Source organism: Mchenga conophoros, linkage group LG18 (genome assembly GCF_057382185.1).
Source record: "Mchenga conophoros isolate Kocher_MC1m ecotype Shallow Benthic linkage group LG18, M_conophoros_male_GT1.1, whole genome shotgun sequence".
NCBI classification, from domain to species: Eukaryota; Metazoa; Chordata; class Actinopteri; order Cichliformes; family Cichlidae; genus Mchenga; species Mchenga conophoros.
The window spans coordinates 2501546-2527194 of record NC_140543.1 but is presented as its reverse complement, the minus strand read 5'-3'; the positions used below and the strand labels follow the sequence as shown (position 1 = coordinate 2527194).

The 25649-nt window shown below is 44.3% G+C and overlaps 1 protein-coding gene and 1 long non-coding RNA gene across 2 annotated transcripts; one reads left to right on the top strand and one right to left on the bottom strand.

The window, feature by feature from the left end:
- The first annotated feature begins 1574 nt into the window (after positions 1-1574).
- LOC146552856 (uncharacterized) lies at positions 1575-5145 on the top strand. The gene is made up of 5 exons (XM_085254441.1): positions 1575-1743; positions 3866-3931; positions 4007-4091; positions 4178-4263; positions 4358-5145. Exons 1-5 carry the CDS (start codon positions 1699-1701, stop codon positions 4400-4402), a joined length of 327 nt encoding a protein of 108 aa, XP_085110567.1. The 5' UTR covers positions 1575-1698; the 3' UTR covers positions 4403-5145.
- A 913-nt stretch (positions 5146-6058) lies between these two features.
- LOC146552855 (uncharacterized) lies at positions 6059-8947 on the bottom strand. Its single transcript, XR_014889486.1, has 3 exons — positions 8820-8947; positions 7959-8068; positions 6059-6138 (listed from the first exon to the last, which is right to left on the bottom strand). It is a non-coding gene; the product is annotated as an uncharacterized LOC146552855 (long non-coding RNA).
- Positions 8948-25649: the final 16702 nt, after the last annotated feature.

Sequence of the window (25649 nt, the reverse complement as noted above, 5' to 3'; positions counted from 1 at the left end):
ACACACTCAAAACGTGGTTAGATGGATGCAGCAGGGAGACAGAGTTTGGTTCTGTTGAAGGATCACCGCCTCCATCTGCTCTCTCTGATACCTGTTTAAATATTTTATAATACAGCCTAATGAAACATGAAGAGCCCGGCTTTTCCAAACAATTAAGCATAATGAGTGTCTCTCAGAGATCGTGGCGCTAAAACTAAAAGGCAACAACTGGGAAATCAAACATGTCAAAGACAGAACTGAAACTCTACACTGATGGAAGCACAGTCCGGATCCAGCATCCGGGCCCGCTCTTTACCGCCAGCCGACTGAGCCTAGTTTCGAATTGACGGACGTCGGCGGTAACCAATCAGCGCCTGCCGTGCGCCAAAGCCGTGTTTATTCCACTTAACCGACCAATCCGAGCCGTCCTCTGCGGCCAAGTGCGTCATCAGAGTAGAATGTGAATGTGGGCTGCCTGTTACCGGAGCACACTTTGCTCCCATCCCCCATCAACACTGAGCAATGGCGGCTACCCTTTTTTGCGTGCCGCTTTGTCCTTCTCAGTTCAGCTTGTAAAAGCCATGTGTACAAAAGTCGGTAAGGAAAATACGTGTTTGCCCTTGTGTTTCATAAGAATGCGCGTCAGTTCATGAGCACATTATAATTATTTTCCGCACTTCTCTCATCGCATGTCTTTTATGTCGCACTGCTTTTTTTCCCTCCTCCACGGCGGGGCATTTCTCTGTGGGTCCTAACAATGGAGGCGGAGGAAATGAGCCACCAGCACTGTTCACTGCACCCGCTCACTGAGCCCGAACAGCCCGAATCACGGCGTCAGAGCCGGCTGTGTGTGTGTTGTTCGACGGGCACTGTGTTTATTTGTGTCTCGACCTTGGCGCACGAATTTATGGGCTGTTATGTAAAAAAAAAAAAAAAAGCCCTCAAGAGTGTCAAGTGCGCACATACAGGGATGAGTTTCAAACATGGACGTCGGGAAGGGGCGGGGCGACGAAGAGCTGCGATGTGACATGGCGGCGCCGCTCCACATTTACACTCTGAGCGCCTTGTATCTGACTGATGTTGTTCACATGGAGCTTGAGATGTGACACTAACTTTTGGGGAGAAAAGCCCGATTTAATCCGTAATAACATCCGTGTCGTCCACGTTTCCCTCCCAAACACTTCGCCTCTATTCCCCCGTCGCGGCGGTGGGCGGGAGAAACCGTCTGAAGTCGCCGCTTGACTCGTCCAGACGCACATCAATCAATCAAAGTGACACTACGTCAACCGAAGCGCTCTCGATTCGACATATTTACTGCGTAACTCGACGGAAACTCGATTTTCTTGCGCTCACGGTGCTGTGGAGCTGCCACGGTTCCGGCTCCGGTCCGTTTTGTGGGCTTTTATCGACTCTGATTATTGTTTTAGGGGAGAAAGGGACGGTTGCAGCGATAGAATAGGAGGGGGCGTGGCCTTTGGGTTAAGAAATCCTATCCATTGTTACTCTACGCGCTAGGAGAACACCTCTGCCGAGCCTCTGGCCAATCAGAGACCACCGACCTCATGAAGACCCCGCCCACAAGCCTATATTAAAGGCTCGGCCGTCAGAAGCATTGGCCACTGGCACAATATAATACTGATTGATCCGCTAACCGAGACGAGGGGATTTACTTTATTCAACCTTTCATTTCAGCCGTCCTTTATTTTATTCTACTAAACAATGGCAGACACACAGGTCGACTCCGGCTCGGATATCTCTGCCAAGGTAAGCCGCCGCACACCTCCATTCGCGGGGCCGTGTCTCCGCGGAGCCCCCTTACAAGAATAAAGCTCTCCAGGCTCTAACCTACATTTAAAACCTCTCCGTCGTCGCTTCGCGCTCGCTCGGACTCTGTGGAGTCTGAGGTGGAGAAGAAAAGTCGGTGTTCGCGTCTTTCCCCCTGAACTCTGTGTGTAGAGGGAAGTGGGGGGTCTCGGCACCGCATCACGGGCAGCGTTAAAGCGCCGCGGCTCATTGTCCGGAGCGTCCCGGTCTGCGCGGGTCTTTGTTTCTGCCAGCAGCTCGGTTCTCCTGCTGCTCCACGCGCACATCCAAGCGGGACCCGGACACCGAGCAGCTCCGGTCCCCCGGCTCGCTCCCCGCGGGGTTTTCGGGCTCGTTGTGAGCGCCGGGGCGCCGCGCACATCTATCCCGCATCTCGGGCTCTTAACGCGTATAGATCGAGGGGAGGTTCCGTTCCCGGTGCAGGGACTCGGTCGGGTCGCATTACCGGGAGCGGTGACGGAGTGAGCGGCCGGTGGATGCGTGGACGCGGACCTCCAGCCCGGGGTTTGCTCCGTTTGAATGGAGGACAGCGCGTCAGGCGGTGCGTAGTCCTCCGCTGAACTTTCGGTTCTGCACTTTTCCTCCCGCCTTTTTTATTTCTTATTTCCGTGAGCCCGTTTGTTAACGCCACCGATCTGCCTGCACCGTCTGACCCCGTTTGTTTACCGACTCCGGAAGGTCGGCGGCCGCCGCTGCTCCAGCCTCAGCTGCTCCGGTCTCCGCTCCCGGAGCGCGTGAGCGGCTGTGAGCGCGGGGCTTCCGCTTTGCTTTGGTGTTTTCGGGGCTTGTTTGCAAGGCGCGCTTCGGTCTCAGGGGAAACTTTTCTTTCTTTTTTTGTAATGCAGCCACTTCTTTCTGTGTGTGTGTGTGTGTGTGTGTGTGTGTGTGTGTGTGTGTGTGTGTGTGTGTGTGTGTGTGTGTGTGCGTGAGCGCGCGTGGCCGGGCTGTGGAGGTGTGATGTGACGTTGCTGGTTTTCCCCTCTTTCTGCGGGTTTTTCCTCCGTTTAAACGTTTGAGCTGCTTTTGTTGTGAAAACGCGAGTTTTTGTGCGCGTGGACTTTGGATCAGATCGGGTAAAAGTTTAATCGCCCCCGCGGGGGGAGTTGTGGCTCCGCGGACCGCGATCATCCCGGGAATCAGAGCAGCAGCGAGCCCGATAATTCTGAGCGATTGTAACAAATGTCCATTTGGAGGAGGTGGTGAAGGTGTAGAGGGGAAAAGTTGGACAGGCATTAGCGCGGGTAATCCGGGGAGCCTGTTCACTATTTTTAGTTGTGGAGCGTTTTTACGCACAGGCGCGTTTTTACGCGCAGCGCGCGGCCAGGCTGCTCTCCTCCTGCCGCTTAACAGCTTAATGGATTTCAACCAATAAGATTATGGAGAGCAATTAATCAATAACAGCCTACGTGTGGATGCGTGAGGCGCGCGTGTGGCGGGGATAATAGGCTATGAGGGAACAAAACGAGGAAGAGAAGCGGCGTTAGTGCGCGCTGAGCTCGAGCACGGAGGCGGAAGGTGCCGTGTCTTCGCTCGCCTGCCATGTGTCGTCTTCTATTGTCCTTTCCTGCCTCCGTTACAACGAGCAGTAGCAGCAGCGTGCATCGCGCTCTCTCCGCCGCCTCCTCCTCCTCCATCACCGACCCCTCCTCCTGCTCCCTCCCTGCTCCTGCGCCCTCCTGTGTTATTTTAAACGGGGTGCATCCTGGGTATTGCAGTGCCTCTCCCGGGCGTGTCTCGTGACATATGGCGGCGACAGCGGCCCATAGAAGACTACAATACCCAGAATGCCCCGCGGGCCACATCAAAGTATCAGATTACAACACATTAGAGGGGATGGAGTGGGAGGAGAGGGAAGAGGTGGGGGGAGGATCTGCGGAGACCAATATGGTGTTTAAATAGGAAGGCAGAAAAACGTGCAGCTCCCAGCAAGCACTGGGACGCTGCTAAGTAGGCCAGTAGGTAGAAGGGCAGGTAGCGGTGGGCGGAGTCTAAACCCAGCAGCGCGTTTTGCTGGGCAGATGAGCAGGTTCAGTTTCTGATGTTTGCTTCTGTTTGTTTCCAGGACCTGAAAGAGAAGAAGCTGGTGGAGGAGAAGGAGAACGGCAAAGACGCCGCCACCAATGGGAAGGTGAGCGCCATCGCCGCCGCCGCAGCAGCTCTCTGCACAGAGTCGGACATTTTTAACCATTTTTGTATTTTCCAGGAGAATGAGGAGAACGGTGAGCCCGAGGTAGATGACGAGGAGGACGAGGAGGTGGACGAGGAAGAAGAGGAAGATGATGGAGAAGGTAGCTTGAAGGCTTATTTGCCTTTTAAAAAAAAAAAATAAAGAACTCTTGTTAGTCTTTCTCACCTTTCAACTTCTGTCCTGTAGGTGATGAGGAAGATGAGGAGGAGGACGACGACGAGATTGAGGGTGGCACAAAACGGGCAGCTGAGGATGACGAGGACGACGACGAGGTGAGGCAGCGGCGCTTAAACGCCCTTAAATCGAGCGTCGCCGTGACACCCAGCAGGCGCCGGTCTAACCTGCCACCGTCTTCTCTTCTTTCAGGACGACGTCGAAACCAAGAAGCAGAAAACCGACGATGACGATTGATGCGTTTCCCCCGCGCCATCCTGCTGAACCACTTCCTGATTCTTCACCTCTGACCATTTTTCTATGTCGCAGGTGGAGGGGCTGGAGGACTGATTTAAAGGAAAAAATAATAATAATAAAAAAAATCCAACATGGTCATTAGCAAGTAGAGTTCAACAAACACCCGCCACGCCCACACCCACCCGAGCTCCCCTCGACGCTGCGAGACAAATTTTCTAGAGGAACCCGCCACCGCATCGACGACGCAGAAATCCGGCTTCTCTTCAGCAACAACACAAAAGGAGAATTTGTTTGTATTTTTATTTACATTTTATATTTTTGTACATATTGTTAGGAGAGGGGAGGGGGGCAGTTTCTCTCTCGGCAGCGATCTCGTCAGACCAAATCGGTGCTTCTCTAACGAAAGATTTTACTTGGTTGACCATGTTACGATATCTCAACAGATCTTAGAAAAACGTGTAAAAAAATAAAATGAATAAAAACATGAAAGACAACCTCTTAAGCCGTTGAACTCAGAGCATTCCAGTAAATTTAATGTATGTACTTTAGCTGTACCATAACTAGTTTGTTTGTATGGGAGGGTAAGGCCAAAGAAAAGAGCCTCTTTTCTTTTTCCTTTCTTTTGGTTTTTTTCTTTTGGTTTTGTTTTTGTCAGCGACTTTTTGTTTTATGACGGCCTGTTTTGATGTATGTGCAAAGTTTGTTGTTTGACAATAAACCGGACTTTTATTTTGTGAGTTGTACTTTGTATCTCTGCCCCTTTTTATTTGTGCTTTGCTCTCCTGTGAGGAAGAGGAAGCAGTGCAGGTAAACCTGAGGTCTGCTTTTACTTTAGGGTCACAACAGCGAGGAGGTGGGTCCAGCACATCTTATTGGACATTTTACACTCATTACATCCATATAATTCATATTACATAAAAGTTAAGGTTTGGTACTAAAATAAACTGGCGGTTCCAAAAGACTAAAATGTGGTTTATTTCTTTTGGATTTTTCTCTTCTTTTTGTCTATATTGCAAACATGCAAACAGAAGCAGTTCTGATAGTTGAAAGGTGTAAGAATAACATAATGTGTCACATAAATAAGGGTTTTGCATGAATTTAAAGTCTTAACATTAAAATAAAGCATATTAAGGTCTGAGAAGCTGATCTGTATTCTAATAAATTTCCTCCGTTTGTAGAGGTTGTGTTTAAGGTCCGTGGGGAAAAATCATTGCCAATAAGTTTAATTTTGTAAGTTAGTCTGTTAGTAAATTTATTTGGACCAATGTCCAGGTAAGTGCACTTCTACAATTTCAAGGTCTTTGGTTTGAAAATGTAAAAAGTGCAGAAAAAGAGTAAAAAGTTGGAGAAATTCCTGATTCAGGATCTTCCAGTGAGGCGGTGGAAAACTGCACAATAAGAAGTGAGAGCTTAAGCTCCAAGTTGTGTTTTCAGATTCAGTGTTTTGTCTAAAATCCAAAGACTCTCTTCATACTGCTGAGCAGTTTTTTATATTTAAGGTCTTAATGCATTATTTAAACACGACGGGTCCTCAACGTTGTGTTTTTAAAGCTTCATACAATTCATAGAACAGTTTGGGGACCTGATGAATACAAGAACAAGCAGCACACTCACTCACAGCTTCAAATATTTAATCACTGCTTGCACAATGAATGTGTCGTCTGTGAAACTCCAGTTTAAATCTTTCTCTGGTTTTATTCAGACACAGAAATCTGCATCGTTGAAAGTTGGTGCTCCTAAAGAAATAAGAAAGTCATATTTCAGCTTTGCGGCTGATTAGCAGAACATTTTGTGGCAGAAAAGGTAAAATATTATGAATCTGTTATCAAAGGAAGCAGACAGAGCTCCTCTAATGATCCGGGCTACAGAGTTTCCCAGTTTATGGAAAAGACAACATTCCTGCTGAGCGTGGAAAATCAAAACTTGTTATTCTTCCTTCAATTTATCAAACTGCTCCCTAAAACAGCTCAGTGATATTTGCACACGTAACAGAAACCCGACACTTTTCAATATTCATTAGACAACATTAAAAACATGAACATGAATACAACAGCACCCCTAGAGGCGAGCTCTGGTACTGCACGGTTTATAAGGCTTTTAAAAAGCTGCACTTCCTGTTCCACATCCAGCAAACAGAATATACAAATTCACATTAAAAAGAAAACAAACTCATTCTGACTCATCATCCAAATCTCACACAAACCTAACAAAAAGTTCTTCAGACATTTCTGAGCTTTTTGTGTTATATTTGTGGTTTTCTTGCTTTAACAAGGCTGCAGTTAACATGTCCTCAGATGTCGCTGCAGTGAGCTCTTCCCATTCTCAGAACTTTAGATTAACCATTTATGGTGTTAGTCTGAATTTTCACTAAATGAGTTACAGCACAAGCTGATTTCTAATCCTCTGCTCAGATTTTACTCTTGCAGTCTGCCCTCCGTGCATTTAGCTCCTGATGTGAACCCAGATGAGTCGCATGGAAACATCATAAACTCTGATATGATGCGCTTCCTTAGACAGTCTTTAGTCATCTTCATTTTAAAGTTTGATACATTTATTTTACAGCATCAGCCGAGCAGAAAGGGAATCACGCTTGTGTCAAAGCCTGTGAAAAAATATTAATAACCACCAAAACGACAACATGAATGGACCAGCTTGTATAATGAGTGCTTGTAATTTTTACACTTCTGTCAATATTTGGGTATTTTGGGGTATTTGAAATCGAGCAAAGGGCCAGAGCACGTCTCCCAGGCTTTCTCTCACAGCTGTTAATGAAGCTGCTGCTGTGTGTTTGATCATATGAGTTTCTCTTTACAGGAAGGATCAAGAAGGAGAGGACTCTGAGACGTCAGCTTGCATCTACTGCATCTACGTTCTTTCACATCTCCAGCTCCAGATACCAAACCAGCTGTAGAGTGTGAAGTCTTAGTTTAAACATGGAGGTCAAAATGATCTAAGACGGCCTAAAATGAACCAGAAGATGTAGAAATGTTTATTAAAATTATGATTACTTCTTTGATTCTTGTTTTTTTGTTTTGGATGTTACAGATTTTTCCAGATTCACATCCTCACCACAGACTGTATTTAAAAGATGGCCGTCACCAGTTAGTACAAGTAACCTCACAGCGGTAATATGATTGGTCAGATCATTGAATTAAACAGGCTCCAACAGCATAAACATGGTGCAGAGGTCTAGTTCAGGTGAAGCTAGCCGACAGCTAGCAGCTCCAGCCACCTGTGTCACCATCCACCTGTCAGTCAAATAGGCCACACCCCTAATAATGGTGAAAAAGTTTTTTTATGAGGCTGTAAACATGTCTACTTCTGCTCTAATATTAAAACGGTAAACATAGAAGTCTATGGAGCCTCTGGTGGACATTACAGGAACTGCAGCTTTTTGACACTTAGATTTGTTGGACTGCAGGTATAAAAACTTTCAGGAAGGAGAACAGGCTCCAGTCCACCGGGCACAGACTGCTACACACAGCGCTGCAGTGGAAGCACATTTTCTCATGTGTGCTGATGCTGTCAGTATATGAAGCTGATAGCACTCGTGTACCTGTGCACAGCAGCTGCAGCTGTCTGCCGTCAGTGTGTTACAGCGAGTCGAACATGACGGAGCCTGAAGGACGGAGGATCTGATCTGTGTTCAGTCATGTCGGCCGCAGCCTGCAGTGCAGAGATCCACACAGGAATGTCAAAAACACAGCGAGCGGCTTCATTACACCCACAGGATCACAGAAACCATGGCAACGTGTGTGTGTGTGTGTGGGGGGGGGGGCACGGACAGGTGAGCTCCACAGGTGTGAATCATTAGCAGTGTTTAAGTGTTCCTTAATTTTTGTGTTTAAGTAAAATGTCTTATGAAATCAGTGAATTTTTAAAAATCCGTTACAAAAACACATTGTTCACTATTTGCTTTATGAAGACATGTTTTAGAAATATTTATTATTCATGAATTCTATTTTTGACATATGTAAGTTATCATTTTTATTATATTTATAGGTGTCAGGGCTGCACATTTTTACATTTCATATATTTTTCGCACTCTCGCTGCACTTTATTCTTCTTTATCATATTATATTAAAACTTTATTTTCTTGTAAATTGTGACATTTTTTAAATTCCCTTAAATTTTCCATAAATGATAATCATGACTTTTTTACTCTATTCTACTCTATTTAGTTTGATTTTATTTTGTTTACTCCAGCGCCCCCTTCAGGAGAACAGCCCCTGCGTTCAGCGTAAATGACCTTAAATAGAATTAGTTGTAAATATCTGAGACTGCGCGTCTTTAAGGACCGCAGTAAACACCAGTCACACCAGTGAGGCTGGTCCCAGTCGTCCTGCAGGTCGGTGAGAGTCAGCGGCTCTCTAACCGGATCAAGTCTGTGAGCTGAAAACCTGAAATCTCTTCTTACCTCAGCAGGTGGTCTGACGCAGCAGAGCAGCAGCACCCCCGCAGCTCTCAGATGGTTCGTCCCACACAGGAGCAGAGCAGAGGGAACGGCCCACCTCTGCAGCAGGGAGGGGGGAGGACAGGAAGCTGTGAGGAGGTTACGCACTTTTACCTGAATGTGTCAGACACGGAATTACACTGAAATAAGTGTTTCGGGTGGTTTTCTTTTACTTTTTAAAAAAACACTTTAAACTGTGAAGTGACGGCGGCCGGGGGGGGGCTGCTGCAGGGCGACAGATGCTGGAGGAGAGATAAGACGAGATCACAGGCGGAAATATTTAACCTCCTGTTTATCCAGCAGTGCAGGAAGCCGTCAGATTATTCAAGTAGTAATACCGCAAAGTACAAGTACTCCTTCTGTGCAAACCCTGCCCAGAGATGAATTTTCTTAATTATAGATTGTTAATATTCTCATTTGAATAATTCTTAGCTGATTATTTGATTTGTAAAAAATGAAAAATGAGAAAAATTCTCGTCAAGGTCAAAAATCCAAAATTATTTCCAAGAAAAGAGAAAAATATTTGAATTAAAATGTTATGAAATATTTATTTATGTTGTAGTTAAAGCTGTAGTAGGATGGTTAGGAGGTCACATTAAATGTAGTGTCGTCTGCTGCCTTCTGTCAGAAGCTCTAAATCAGTAAAGAAGTAAAGCTTCTGCAAGCAGCTCAAACTGTTTTCCTCCAAAACTTCAAACTTTGTTTTGCTGCCTGATGATGCATCACAGCTGCAGCTGCAGCTGCTGCAGCTGGAGCCGTCTGCATGCACAGTGGTTCCCAACACATGGGTCGGACCCCTCAGTAGGGTCACCTGACGAATGTGGAGGTTGTTTTATGAGAGGAAAGAAGACAAAAAGCTGCCGTGGTCTTTTTTCTGAGATTTTTATTTTGCATTTAAAGAGTGTTTGAAAATAAGAAGCTGTTATGGAGCTCCAGAATATTCTTGAACACCCATCCATTCATTTTATTTTTATTTTCATCTTCTTTAGGAATAAAAATCAGTCTTCAGGATGTTCAACACAATGTCTTAAATTTCTGTTGAGTTCTTTTAGATTCATTTTTATGATACCTACTGTAATTCAGCTATATTGGTTGATGAATTTTCTAACTCTTTTATTTCAACATGCGCCTCGATTTTAAACACTGTGGCTCCATTAAGCCCACTTACCAACCATGGCTGAATGAATCCACTCGCACCCTCAGGCGTGAACGTCGCCGAGCCGAGAGGAAATGGAAAAGACGAACTTCAAGTGTCCCTGGAAATCCTGCATAACTGCCAGTCAAAATATCAGAAGACTGACAAAACTGCAAAAGCTTCTTATTGTTGAACTTATTGCTAACAACAGTCACAAGCCTCAAGTTCTGTTTAAAATCTTTAATTCAGTTATTAATCCCTGAGGGATGCCTCCCCGGCTCTCTGTGAAGAATTCTTACATTACTTTATAGATAAAATTTCAGCACTGAGGGCACCATATCTACCAGCAGTTAACCAAACCCCAGTTTCTGAATGCTCTGGGGTTTTTCAATAGTTTGAGCCCGTACCTTTTTCGACTCTGAAAGAAATAATTGATCCTATGAGAAGCTCTAATACGCTTCCTTCCCGCATTATTAAGGAAGCTCTGACTACTATCGATCCCTCTATCTTACTTCTAACGAACTCTTCACTGTCATCAGGCTGTGCTCCGACTGCCTTCAAACACACAACCGTACAACCTGTAATCAAGAAAAGCAACGCTGACCCCAACAGTCCTTCAACCTACAGGCCGATCTCTTCCTTTCATGTCTAAAATTTTAGAAAAAATAGTTCACCAGCAACTTCAGTCCTTAGAGACACATGGTGTCAGTGACAAATTTCAATCTGAATTCAAACCGTCACAGAACCGAGACAGCCTTATTGAGTTTTTAATGATCTCCTCCCAGCTGCCGATTTTGGGCGCCCTGTGGCTCTAGTCTTATTAGATCAAACTTCTGCTTTCGATATGCTGGACCATAATATTCTCCTAACAAGGCTAGAACATGTAGTTGGCCTTGAAGGTAATGTTCTATCATGGTTTAAATCGTATCTCTCAGACAGATCCTTCTCTGTCACCATGGGGAAATACTTTTCCTCTTCTGCCCCTGTTGATTGTGGTGTGCCTCAGGGGTCCGTATTAAGCCCCACTCTGTTCTCCCTGTACATGCTACCCTTGGGACTCATCTTTAAAAAACATAACATCTCCTATCACTACTATGCAGATGATATCCAAATTTACTTTTCTCTAAATTTGGATGCTTCGTCTCGGCTCTCGCATTTGTTCGACTGTCTGCGGGAGGTTAAAGACCGACTATCCCAGAACTCGCTTATCTTAAATGAAAGCAAAACAGAAATGATTGTTTTTGATAGCCACGTTCCCCTGGGCCAGCTAACTGATACAATGGGGTCTTTTGCCAGCCACCTTTCTCATTCTGCCAGAAACCTCAGAGAGCTCATGGATAGTTCTTTTAAATGAAACAAGCAGGTATCCACTGTGCTAAAAAAAACAGCTTCCATCAATTACGCCAAATTTCCACATAAAGAACTCGAAAAACGTATCCATCCCTTCATCACTTCTAGACTATTGCAACTCTCCTTACCTGGGCCTCCAACTCTCCCTCCTTCAGCACCTGCAGTCAGTCCAAAATGCGGCAGCACGCCTCTTAACCGGCACCAAAAGGCATGAGCACATCACCCCTGTCCTCACTAACCTACACTGGCTTCCCATCAAATATCGCATTGATTTAAAAATCCTTCTGCTCCCTTTTAAAATGTAAATAAATAATAAATAAATAACCCGGCCCTTAGCTACTTAACTGATGTCCTAAATCCAACTGCTCCTAATGCAACCAAGGTCTCGTTTAAAAACCTGAGGTGACCTTGCATTTACCATCATTGCCCCTAGACTGGAATGATCTCCCAGTCAAAATCCGTACTTCAGAATCAGTTCAATCGTTCAAATCCTGTTTAAAAACACACTTGTTTAACTTAACTTTTGAAACGAGTTAGTTTGACTTTCATTCAGCCTGCACTACACCATATAAATGCAATTTTAAGTATAATTGTACTATTTCTTCTTTATTCTGTCTGCATTGCAGTTTTATTGTGAAGCACTTTGATGTACACTAGTCTTTTAAATGTGCCATATAAATAAACTTTGACTTGACTTATGATGATATAAAGCTGAGCTGTGATTTCTGATGCTGAGTGATGCTGATTGGTTGAGCACTCTCACTCATTCTGCGTTTTTACAGATGTTGTTCAGGGTCAAACAGGTTCCAAACCAGCTCAAGTATCTCTGTGAATCCTCTAAAACTGAGGAAAAGAGCTTCAGTGCTTCCTTCATTCCCTCCTTTAGGATACATGGAAGCTTCCCTACTGTTGCATCTTTCATCTTGTGCCAAAAGGTGCTAACATGCAGAAATGACTTCAAATTAAAACTGAAATTTGTTGTTTCTGAAACTCATTCAGGGACCTACAAGTGTGTGTGTGTGTGTGTGTGTGTGTGTGTGTGTGTGTGTGTTGTTCACAGATGAGTCCTGACTTGACATCAGATCTCAGCTGCAGGCTGAAAACATGAAGTCTGACCGTCTATGGGTTACAAACATCAGCTCCCTGCTGATTGGCTCTCCACACTCCCGCCTGACCATAAACTATCCAATCAGATCTGTGCATGAGGAATTTGAACTGCAGGTTCACCTCGTTTTATTTGGAGGTTATGCTGCTTTTAGCCAATCAGAGAGCAGCATGGGCATTTACTTTCATTCACTTTGATTCATTGAAATACTACAAAAGTACTGAAGTACTACAACTATTACAGTACTGTGATCACTACAGTTATTACTGCTGCAGCAGCTCAGCTATGAATCAGCTGATGCTTCTCTGTATAAGTAATCAGGTCTTTAAGTGTGTTTGGTGTTTTTTGTGTCTGCAGTTTTTTACCTTTCTCATGAGTCATGTGATCAACATGACTTCTTTAACCAGGTACAGAGTATTCGGATACTTTACTTATGTAAAAGTATCACTGAAGCAGCATGAAAATACTTGTGTAAGAGTCCTGACAGCTCTCAGGCTCTGTTTTCTCATCTTTCCTTTTTTATTTTGTCTCATCCGGATCCTCCCCTTCCTGCCTTTGTGATCCCGCTCGTCCATCTAATATCTAAATCTGCACGTTTACCTGTAACTATCTGTCGCCCATCTTTTACTCACTTCAGTTCAGTTTGAGGCAACTGCCCCAACCATGAAAGCAAAGAAGCCGTCCTCATCTCTAACCTGAGTTTTACCTGCAGCCTGAATTACAAAGGAAAAAAAATACTGTGATTTATTTTCCACATTGCTTTAGTTCAGCTATCAGGCCAAGAGGTCACCTGACAGGTTATCAGCCCTATAAGTCAACCCAGGGTTTATCAATCCAGCTAAGAGCACGTTCACAGGAAAGAGGCGGGGCCTGCAGCATCCGACCAATCAGAAACATGAACAGGTCTGAGTGACTGATTTTAACAATGAGCATAAAATTGGAATATTAGAGAATTATAAAGATGTTAAATATGTGATACAGCCTGAAAGTAACACAGCTGCTGCAGACAAAGCAGCACTGAGGGCTGTATTATATATGATATTTAAATAAATCCAGTTAAAGCGACAAAGGCTGTAAATAAAGAAACCAGCTGAGTGTGTCGCTATCACGACTCTGTCATTCAGCTCCGAACATGCACCTGGTCCCAGGAGACCGGTCTAGCTCTAGATTCAGGCTTCATTTAGTTTTAGTCTCAGGTTAAATTTGAACATTAACAGAAAGTAGATTTTAGAATTAAAGTCTTTGTAAAATGTCTAAAACAAAAAGAGTGGATCAAACTCGATGAGTCAACCTGCTGTTAGAGGCTCGGATGCAGGAAGATCTGATTCTAGCTGTTTATTCTGCGTTAGTGAGTCAGCTGTAACCCCGACAGGGTTAAACAATAAAGAACTAAAGTCAGAATTCAAACCAGTGAGCAGGCTTGCTCAGAGAGTTTAAATAAAGCCAACGACCAGAAGCCTCGAGGTCCCCGTTTCAGGATTATCTCGCAGTGTGACGCTTCACAGAAGGATGGAGGAACTTAAAGTAGTTTGCATGAGAAAGGCGAAGATTAAAGACACTGAGGCTCATCAGGGAGAGACGACGACTTCAGTCACACTGCACAAAACACACCGTCTTAAAATCTGCACGCTCGGGTCTGAGAGCTCTTCCTGCAAGAACGAATGGATTTCCAGGGACCTGATTGGTCAGTGCTTTTGTTTATATTGATCTCTAATATTAAACATAGCCGGGCCTGGAGCAGAGCAGGTCTGCAGGATAGGTTACCATGGCGATGTACCCTGGATTAAACCTGAAGTTGCCTCAATCAGCCCCAAACACTGAGCACACACAGACCTCTGCTCCGACATCTCTGTCCACTCTGCAGACGACACTGACCAATCAGGTCTCAGCAGGCTTTGGGTGCATGCAGGTAAACTGTCTGTGTGCAGAGCAAAGTTACTGTTTCGGTTTCAAACGTCAGCTGCAGAGACTGGCAGATGGAAACAGGACCTGTAAACTGTTCAGTGTCATCAGACGAGCTGATGGGTTTCTAGGAACAAACCCTGTGAGAGGTGAGTGTGTTTAAAGTATTTTACCTTTGCAATGAGACACAAAGGTGGAGGAGACACACCCTTGGACTGTAGGTGGAGATGAACTGAGTTTTAACTGTTTCACAAACTGTTGGCACGCTTTGGGCTGTTTTTACAGATTTATTCACACAAACAGGCGAGTCCAGAGAAAGCAGAAAACAAGAAGACGAAACAGAAAAAGATCGTCACACACGGCGGCTCCACGTTCAGCCTCCTGCTGCACAGAAACACTGAAGCATCGTCTTAAATCCACCAGCCCAGCAGGAAATCTGAAAACTGAAATATTCAAGCATCTAAAAGGTTTTTCAGTAAATACACAGATCCCACGTCTGCAGCTACAACCTGCTTGTTGAGTTAGTTAATTTGAGTTAATCCCTTAAATTACCAGTGAGCCTCTGTAAACAACACGCACTAGTTTGGCTGGTTAGTTTTGTTATTCCTCCCTGTGATCATTTCACTGTTTAATGGAGACCAGTTTGCATCACGATGTGGTCTCTGTGTAAACCAGCTCTGCAGTCACATCATTTCTGTGCAGCTGGATTTATGTCTTCTGTGTTTTTAATCTTTTCTTTCTTCAGACACAGTTTGACCGACGTCCACGCTGCACAGCAGAAAGTCTGCAGAGCTCAGAAGAACTCCACCGTTTCACTTTGTGTTCTTCGGCAGACTTCAGACCTCGATGAAGGCCACAGGCTGAGACACGTCGGTCTCAGTGAAACTGTTCGGTCCACCTGAACAGGATCAGCAGGTGTGATAAATACACAGTTTCCATGTTATTGTGAATAATATCACAGCACATTCCTGAGAAACAGACGCTGATTTATGTTCCAGCTGCTTGTTCTGCAAGATTTCATCGTTCTTACAGGCACTCACTACTCGGTGTGATGAGGATGATGGGAAGTTGTGTGAAATAGACTCTGGTCACTTCATTAGGTACACCTTGTTGGCCCTGGGTTGGACCTGTTTTGCCTTCAGAGCTGCTTTAATTCTCATCACTCAGCAACAACAAGGAGCTCAAACATTCCTCACAGATTGTGGTCATGCGACATCATCATGACATCATCACACCAGCATCCATGATTTGAATCTCTCGTTCCCCTGGCTGTGAAGGCTGTTTGGGTGCAGAGATCAGCGTCATGACCAAGAAACCGGCCTGAGATGATGTGAACTGTGGTGTGTTTTCCTGCTGGAAGCATCAACGATGGCAAACTGTAGTCACAAAGGGACACGATCAGCACCAATGCTCAGCTGGTACTGAGAAGTGTGCTAAAAAATCCCCCATAATGTTGCATCGTCCCCTGAAACACTGGTACAAGCACGATGCATCCATGTTTTCATGTTTACAACAAATTTAAAGAAAACCGTGTGAATGTTGCAGCAGGAATCAAAATGAGGCATCGTGGTTGCAGCCGTACGCTGGCCTGTGTGAGCTGTAGACAAACTCAGAGATGTTTGTGTGTGAAAATCCAATCAGATCAGCCTGTCTGCTAAAAACACCACATTCAAAGTAATTTAAATCACATTTCTTCTTTCTTCTGCTCAGTTTGAACTTCAGCAGGTCGTCCTGACTGTGTCTTTATCACGTGGCAGATTAGACATTTGTATTAATGAGCAGTTCAGTGTGTATCTAACATGATGGTCTTTAATTTAACTGCACTTTGCACTCCCAGTCACACACTTTGACACTCTGAGTTCCTCCAAAATATTTGAATTTGACACTGATGAAGGAACAAAGGATGAAAACCCACCTGATGTCACTGAAACTTGTTGTTGATTAAAGTATTATAGTTTCAGTTCATGTGTGTTTTGGTGCGATTCAATACTGTGTGAGTACGCTGTGATACAGAATTCACTCAAACTTACCTTTAAGGTTTTTAAAAACCGTTTTATAAGATGAGTTGAGCTCTGTGAGAGTAACTGTCATTTTATTGTTTTTGCATAAAAATGTTTGAAAGCACATTAAATGCAGGGAGAATGTTTCAGAATATCATTTTGCAAAGAGATGAAGGAAAGGATGAATTTGTACATGAAGTTTGGTTTCTTGAGGCAAAACCGAAGGTTTGAAACTGATTATTTCAGGAGGATTATCATTAATTATCCATCTGATTTTCCTCAAACTCAATCTGAGCCTCCTGAATTCAGTTCATACTCACAACAGCGAGTCCAACACAGAGACTCAGTGTTGTTTCTGACCAGTTTCATTTTAAATCAGAAATATAAAGAAATATTCCAAATATTTGACACCAGGGGAAGAAATTTAAGGATAAAAGTGATAAATATCCACCACATAGTCCATGTGTTTCACATTCATCATATTTTTTTTAATCGGTGCAGGTTCTGAGCAGCCACTCCACCACCTGTCTGGGGCCTTCCTGTGTGGAGGCTGAATGTTGTCCCTGTGTTTGTGTGGGTTCTCCACGTACCACAGCTCACTTCCACAGTCCAAACGCATGCAGTTAGTGAAGTTAGGTTAATTAGTATTTCTGAATTGCCCATAGATGTGAGTGTGAGTGTGAGCGGTTGTCTCTCTCTCTGTGTTAGCCCTGTGACTGCCAAATTGTTCAGAGTGTACCCTGCCTCTCGCTCTATGGTAGCTGGGATAGGCTCCAGCCTCCCTGCGACCCTGACAAGGATGAGTGGAAGAGAATGGATGGATGGTTGAGGTTCTTATAATTTTGATGGTTCACAGAAACACGTAGCCTGTGTGTTTATATGCATAAACATTAGAATAGTTACTCAAAGTTCTGCTCAAGTGCAAAGAAAATGATTGAAGTTACAGTTTAAACACAGGAATCTTTTAAATTCATCTCTGAAGTAACACTTCTTGATTTCAGGGTTAGTTTGAGTTTAAACCTTTAAACCGTCTCTTGCTCTCTTACATGGACGTGTGCTCTTGGTTCTTCCTCTGCAGGCTGTCTGCCTCCTCCTGCCTCTCAGCTCCACTCATTCTTGGAGCGTTGCTGCCCCCATGTGTCCAAACTCTGAGTTACATGTTGTTTCCTCTGCAGCAGGTAAATAAAACTGGAAAAACTCTAAGCTGCCACACATTTTATCATTCTGAAAGTAAAATGTTTCTCTTAAATCAAATGATCATTTTCAAAAAGTCTGAAAAAGTGCAACAGGAAGTTATGATTCTTCAAAGGTTTAGGTTGGATTATAAGGGACAAACAGCACATCTGAACTGATAAGAGCTACTACTGCACATGCTCAGTAACTGCCGTGGGACAATTAAAGGAATTATGTCATTTATCATCCTGTTTTTCCTGTAAGCTGAATAATGTGTAGCCAATCAAAGTGCTCAAATAAACCTGCAGAAGCGTGACTTGCAGACTTGTAGCTTCAGGTCAGAAACAGTGAGAACACACATTTTTAGGCAAAGGAGGAAACATCTGGTGTCCAGCTGTTAAAGAAACAAAAGGGCATTTAATGAAGCTGGTGACAAAAGCAGTTACTTAAAGTTTTGAATGCAGTTTTGTATTTTCTATTTTGGCTCACTGAGCTTCACAGACAGACAGACCAGGGCTGTAAATGACCTCATACTGACTTTTCCTAAAGCTGAAGGAGAATTGAAGAAGACTGTGGATATGTATGAAAACCAAAACCTTTCATCTAATTAGAAATCCCAGTCTTCAATTAATGTGATACAAAATATTACATAGAGTGCACTATACAGGTCATCGGATGTTCAAGATGGGCTCTAACAACTGCTCACACTGCCAAACCAATTCACCGGACAATTACATCCACGCTCTTTGGTTCTGTCCACCAGTTCAGAAGTTTTGGCGCGAGATATGTGAAGACTTATCGAAGTGTCTGAAATGTAACATTCCAACTTCCCCCTTAGTGTGTTTGTTGGGCAGCTTAGATAATGTCACTTCAGAAAAGAATATAGCCCATATAGTTTTCACTGCCCTATGCATAGCCAAGAAAACTGTCCTCATGAACTGGAAAAATAAAAATAATCTTAATTCTAACCAATATAGAAATTATCTATTAGATTACATTAGTCTTGATACAGCCTCTGCCACCACATCAGATCAATTGCTCTGGGCTCCTTTGATCAGCTCCATCACCTAGTGGGGGTGGGGGGTCATAGTTTGGTCCCGCCTTGACTGTTGTGATTGGTGTGGGGGTAGGGACAGGCTTAGGGCGTCGGGGGGTTCCCCAGGAGCGTCTTCCTTGGAGGGCTCAACCCGGGGTAGCGGTCATGACCTGTTACAGGCTCTGTTGGCTCTTAGGTGACGGTTTCCTTGTGGCTGCGTGCAGCGGAGAAGGGGGAGTGCCTGTGCTGACAGACGTGGGTTACTCGGTCTGGGTGCAGTTCCCCCCTCCAGGGGCAAGGGTACCTAGACCCGGTTGGTAGAGTACGCTTGGGGGAGTGTGATCGTGTGTACAGCGTCTCTTTATGTCTGTCTCCACGTTGGTTGAGTGTGGAGTAAGTGAGAGCATGAGGGTGGGAATGGATGTTTGTATCTGTGTGTGCCTGTATGTCTGTGTCTATATGTCAGGTTGGGTGTCAGGCGCCACCTCTCTGGGGACATCTCAGGCCCTCCAAGGTTTGGAGGCCTATCTCCCCCCACCACCACTTCCCCTGCCAGTGGCGGACTCCCTCAGACATCGGTGCGTTGGTGGTTCTTTGTGTCTGGGGATGGGCGTCCAGGTACACACCGGCTCACTCCTTGGCGGCCGCTTATCGGGGCCTGGAGCCTGGGGCTCGCTCGGACCACTTCGGAGGTGGGGTGCCCCCGGCCTCTCGGCCTGGGGCTCGGTCACTCAGGCGCAGCTGGCTGCCGGCGGAGCTCACGGGCGCGTCACTGCAACCCCCCCTGGCTTCTGCTCCGCGGCTGCTGAGTGAGCCCTCATCTGGGACTCTCCTCAGCTCTTTCTGGGACAGTGGCGCGGCTGCCCCTCTGTTGGTCTTCCTTGGTCTCTTGTGTTCTGGGGGCCTCTGGATGTCTGGAGTTTTGATCTCCTCCATACCTGCTTCATGCCCTGGAGGACGGGGCTGTGGCCCCCCCACACCCTCTAGCAGATCATTACATGAAGGAACCTTTTAAAAAGACAAGCGCGTCCATGCTCACAGGTGTACACATGGGTGATCACACCCACAAACTACACCCTTTTTGGCTCCTACCTCAAAGCACACTGTGTTCTGTTGATCTTATGTGCTGCACAATAATGTTTAATATTCAGTATTTACTGTCATATTCCCATATATCATTGTGATGTTGTTTATTATGTTGCTCTTTTTCTTTGCTTGTTTTCTCTTTTTATCCAACAGGTGATCCAGGTGATTGATATGTATTTCTTGTCCCCCCACCTCTTATTTGTTTTTTGCCCTTTATCACTGTTCCTCTTCCGTTCCTGTTTTTCTTTCCGTCCCTCTCTTTCTTTCCCCCACTCATGTCTGTCCTGTGTGTAACAACCGAAAATAAAATAAACAATAAAAACAAAGGTCAATCAAATGGACCAATACAGCGAGGCCGGGATGGTCCATTTGTAAATCCGTTGGGTGTCTTTCTTTGCCTTTAGACAATAATTCTGATCAAAAAGAACCAAACAGGACAGGCGGGAAAAAAGCAAACAAAAGAAGCTACAGTGTTGAATCATGTGACGCAGAGGTCACATGATGTGTGTCTGCTGCTACAACTTCCAGGAGATGGACTACAAAATATGCTCCTGACATTCTTCTCCTCACGAGATTATTACCACTTTGCTTCATTACCAAAGAAATATTTATCACTGAAATGTTTCTCACCCTGAGATCATTTCTTAGTTTCTCTTCCTGCTGCAGAGACGATCCAGTGTAACTGCTGCTTAGTTCAGGCGTCCTGTGACTGAAATAAAAAAAACTAAGTTTATAATATTTCTGTGGAGAGCTTATGAAGGGAGGTTACAACACGAAGTGGAAAACACATTTATTTAAACTCGTCAGTGATACTGAGCTTATGTTTTCATGAAGTTTCTGATAGTGGCATTATGTGCATGTGACTCCTCTGCTAAAACAAACAAGGTGAGGAGGTGAGGGTGTGTAGTTTTGGGAACTCAGAAATGGGGCAGGATCCTGCAGGGCTGAGGATGAAACAGGTGAGATGGTGCTACTCCCTCATTCTTCTGTTTTCCCGTGAGTTTCATTTCCAACTCTGCACGTCTTTGACTTCTTGACTCCTCTCCTTGTATCCTAGTCCCTCCCACCAGAGACCTGAGCGGAGGTGAGGATGAGGAATTTAAAGAGCTGTCAGTAAAATATGACGTCTGACACATCTGCATGTGAAACTGATTTGTTATGGCCCACAGCTAGATTCTGTTATTTCAGCTGTAACAGAGTTTGATCTTCTTCAATAACTGAAAAACAACAACAACAGAGGATGGGTTGTTTTCACCCTACATGCTTTCTGTATTTCAGCTACATGCTCAAGGTAAAAACACCTGTACAACAGAACTTCTTTGTCATCGTACATGTGCAACAGTATTGTGGGTGCTCCACACCTACTGTGCAGGAATAAAATATAAATAATAAGACAGCAGGAATAAGTAAGAGACAGGAGGAGTATACAGTATATAAAACAAGAAGTAGGCACATATTAGAGGACAGCTTACATACACCTGTGCATCCTCGATCATGACTCCTGCAGGATCTGCTGTCCTCGGACTTCGGTTGCATTTCGGTAACTGTCACCTTTAGTGAGGTGACAAATTTCAGGACAGGAGCGAGGTGACAGGAGGCAGAATTCAGTGATATCAGAAAACTGCAAAGTTATTTATACACTTTTCCACACATTCCAACTTTTAAGTGACAAACATACAAAAAAGTGAAATCAAGAAGACGGCAAACACTTTCACACCACTGTACTTGTACTTTTGGGCTCCAGGTCCAGATACAATTTTAGTATAAGGTTAGTCTGTTTTAGGGTGAATGGAAAGTTTGAATTGGTTGCTTACTGTGTAAATAATTTTGTTTACATTTTTTCATCTTGTTAATCATTGTGTGGATGTTTTGTGGTTTGATACCTGAAACAAAGATTTCTAAACTGGAGCCTCCGCAGAGGATCAGTAATCACTGAATGCGAGAGCTCATATTCAGACACTGATCCCAGAAAGTTGATTCTGTTCATCCCCAGCCTTATAAACAGTGCATTTACCTACATGACTGACAATGGGCTGTGAGGTCAGTTTCTTGATCATTAATATGAAGCTCTTTATTACATTGATCAGTTGGGGATTGGCTGCAATCACAGCACTGTAAGATCTTATTAGAGCGCTTCGCTCTCGCTCTGCAGGCCTACTTGTTGTTCCTAGAGTATTTAAAAGTAGAATGGGAGGCAGAGCCTTCAGTTTTCAGGCCCCTCTTCTGTGGAACCAGCTTCCAGTTTGGATTCAGGAGACAGACACTATCTCTACTTTCAAGATTAGGCTTAAAACTTTCCTTTTTGCTAAAGCATATAGTTAGGGCTGGACCAGGTGACCCTGAATCCTCCCTCACACTCAACATGTGTTAATAGACCTCTCTGCATTGAATCATACTTGTTATTAGTCTTTGACTCTCTTCCACAGCATGTCTTTGTCCTTTCTTCATTAACACACCCTTAGCCAATCGCCGCCTCTCCCTGAACCTGGTTCTGCTGAAGGAAAAGCTGTTAAAAGGGAGTTCTTCCTTCCCACTGTCGCCACAGCACTTGCTCATAGGGCATCATATGATTGTTGTTTTCTGTTTTCCTTGTATTATTATAGGCTCTTTACCTTACAATATAAAGCACCTTTAGGCAGCTGTTGTGATTTGGTGCTATATAAATAAAATTGAATTGAAAGGTTTGAATGAATGGTGAAAGGCAGCTCTGAACACCACATCCAGAACACCTTGGATTTTCACGAGAAGGTGAGAGATGTCATGATGGAGGCAGATGAAACCATGGTCTCGTACAATCTTACATCTCTCTTCACTTGCATCCCAGTCACTGAAGCGTTGGAGGTAGTTCGTAAGAGATTACAGGATGACCCCGACCTCAGCAGCAGGACCGCTCTCAGCATCGACCAAGAGTGTTTGAACTGTGTCTTCATTCCACCTACTTCACATATGAGGCTCAGTTCTACAGGCAGAAACATGGGTGTGCCGTGGGTCCCCCAGTTTCACCCACAGTGGCCAAATTGTACATGGAAGAAGTGCAAAAGAGGGCTTTGCTATCCTACCCTGGAACACCACCACCTTACCACAGTTCATGGATGACATTACCTCGGTGGATCAACACACCAGGGAGGATATGAAAACTGACAAGCAGGGCTGGGTTGTTTTCCCCTTTATAAGCACAGGTGCAGGTAGTTAGCCCTTCTTGTTGTGTGAATCTGGAACTATGTGAATCCCTGGTGAGAAGCATTGCTATTTGCCACAGTCCAGGCTGAGACAACGAACATCCAAGAATACATTGGCAAGATGGCCCCAACTGACCGAGTGCTCAGTGAATACCTCAGGCAGCAGAAACCCAAGAAAGAGGAGGGAGACGAGGAACCATCATGGAAGGACAGGTCCCTGCACGGTATGTACCACCGGCAGATAGAGGAGGTGGCTGATATCCAGAAATCCTACCAGTGGCTGGACAAAGCTGCACTGAAAGACAGCACAGAGGCACTAATCATGGCAGCACAAGAACAAGCTCTGAGTACAAGATCCATAGAGGCTGGGGTCTATCACACCAGGCAAGACCCCAGGTGCAGGCTGTGTAAAGATGCCCCAGAGACAATCCAGCACATAACAGCAGGGTGCAAGATGCTAGCAGGCAGGGCATACATGGAACGCCATAACCAGGTGGCCATCAGAGAAGAGCTCGAGAGGATGTGGAGGGTGAAGGTAACGGTGGTCCCCGTGGTAATCGGAGCACTAGGTGCGGTGACTCCCAAGCTAGGCGAGTGGCTCCAGCAGATCCCGGGAATAACATCGGAGATCTCTGTCCAGAAGAGCGCAGTCCTGGGAACAGCTAAGATACTGCAGGACCCTCAAGCTCCCAGGCCTCTGGGGCGTGCTGGGTGTTTGTTTTTTTTATATATATATATATGTATATATTCATTTATTCAATATAGGCCATCCAATTAAGGTCAATGTCATGTTTTTAGTTGTTAGAATCTGAAGGAAGGAATATTTTATTTTTTGTTTTTTTGCTTTTCTGGTTTCCCCCTGATGGGTTGCCACCTTAACATGGTCAGGGGGTTTGCATGCCTTAGTGACCATAAAAGCTAGACCAGCAGAAGCTTAGCCTTCAGGTGGGACACCCAAGTTGGTCAGGCCTTAGGGTAGAGGCCTGACAAAGTGCAATCCAATTACATGACAAAAACCGTTGTCCAGAGTAGGGCAGCCACGATTAGTCGACTATCAAAATCATCACCGATTAATTTAATACTCAGTGCATTATTTGAAGCTTTGTAAGATCCTGAAAGACGCACGAATAAGCAGTAGGATTTAAGAGTGTTATAACTGACTGAAACAGAAGATGGCAGCTGCCGTTAAACGCAAAAGAAGAAGAAGAAGCAGTCTCCGGTATTGTAGCTATGTCCAAGTTTAGGGGCCGCATCCTTCGGAGGCTGCATTTGTAGGCCGATTACGTTACAGTGATGCGACGAAGGCTGTCCAAATTCCTCCAAATGTGGCCGGACTGTTAGAACAGCTTTGAAATTCATATGGGTTGTTCGCACTAAAGTAAAAACCACCATCGCTTCATGCGGAGACCCCTTCAGCGCCAGCTGCGGTCTCAAGGCTGGAGCTGAACAAAACACCCTGCTAACGACTGTGTTTAGACTGTCACACCAGAGAGCCAAAGATAATAATAATAATAATAATAATAATGGATTGGATTTATATAGCGCTTTTCAAGGCACCCAAAGCGCTTTACAATGCCACTATTCATTCACTCTCACATTCACACACTGGTGGAGGCAAGCTAAGATTAATAACAAGTATGATTAAATGCATAAAGGTCTATTAACACATAATGTTAGCTACTGTTTCTCCTAATATCATACTCCTGGGAGACTTATGTCATATGGATAACAGTGATCATCCTCTCACCAAAGACTTCTCATCCTGCCTCAATAGTTTTGGCTTTAGACAACATATAAACCTCCCTACTCATACTAAGGGCCATACTTTGGACCTATTTTGTTGCTCTGGACTACTAAGCTGATGAACTACTAATTTCTGATCACTTGCTTCTGTCTTTCAATGTCAAAATGACCTTTTCTATAACCAAGAACCCTCGTACCATTTCTTTTCGGAATATTAAGAAAATCAATCCTGATACTCTTTCTTTTGCTTTTTCTAGTCATTTGCATTTTCATAACCTGCTCACCCAAGAGGACTTAGTTTCCTATTATAACTCTAGTCTCAATAGTATTCTAAGATCTGTTGCCCCACTCAAAACCAAATCTGTATCATATCATATCATCTATATCTCAGTCAGCACCCTGGTTCACAGCTGAACTCAGGCTCCTGAAAGCAAAAGGCCGACGACTCGAACGCCTTTATAAGAAAACTGGTCTGAATATCCACAAGGAAATGTTTAATAATCATATTACGTATTATAAGGAGTGTATTAATCAGACAAAATCTGCTCACTACTCCTCCATTATCTGTTCAAAAGATGACTCAACCAAGATACTGTTTTCACTGTTCAATTCTTCTTTCAGGTCACCAGATTTTTTTACCTGCTTTCTGCCCAGCAGGAGGTCTCACTCACACACACACACACACACACACACACACACACACACACACACACACACACACACACACACACACACACACACACACACACACACACACTCAGTTCAGTTCATTTTTATTTCAAACATTTCAAACATGTGCCTTCACAATCATTACAAAATATCATTCCATTATTTGTTTGAAAAGGAGTAGGCTGAAGTATTTACTTATTTGTCCCTACCCCCTCAAGTTTTACCTCTCATTCATTTAATTTTTTTTGTCTTAAATTAAACAAACAACATATGAAACATATGAAGTAAAACAAAACATAACATACATAAATCAAAAACAAGAAATTAGCAAGCCCCACCACAGTATAGTTTCTTTCATATGAAAAATACAGAATGTGTATATTTGCAGATACACAAGTTATGGAAAAACAACAAAA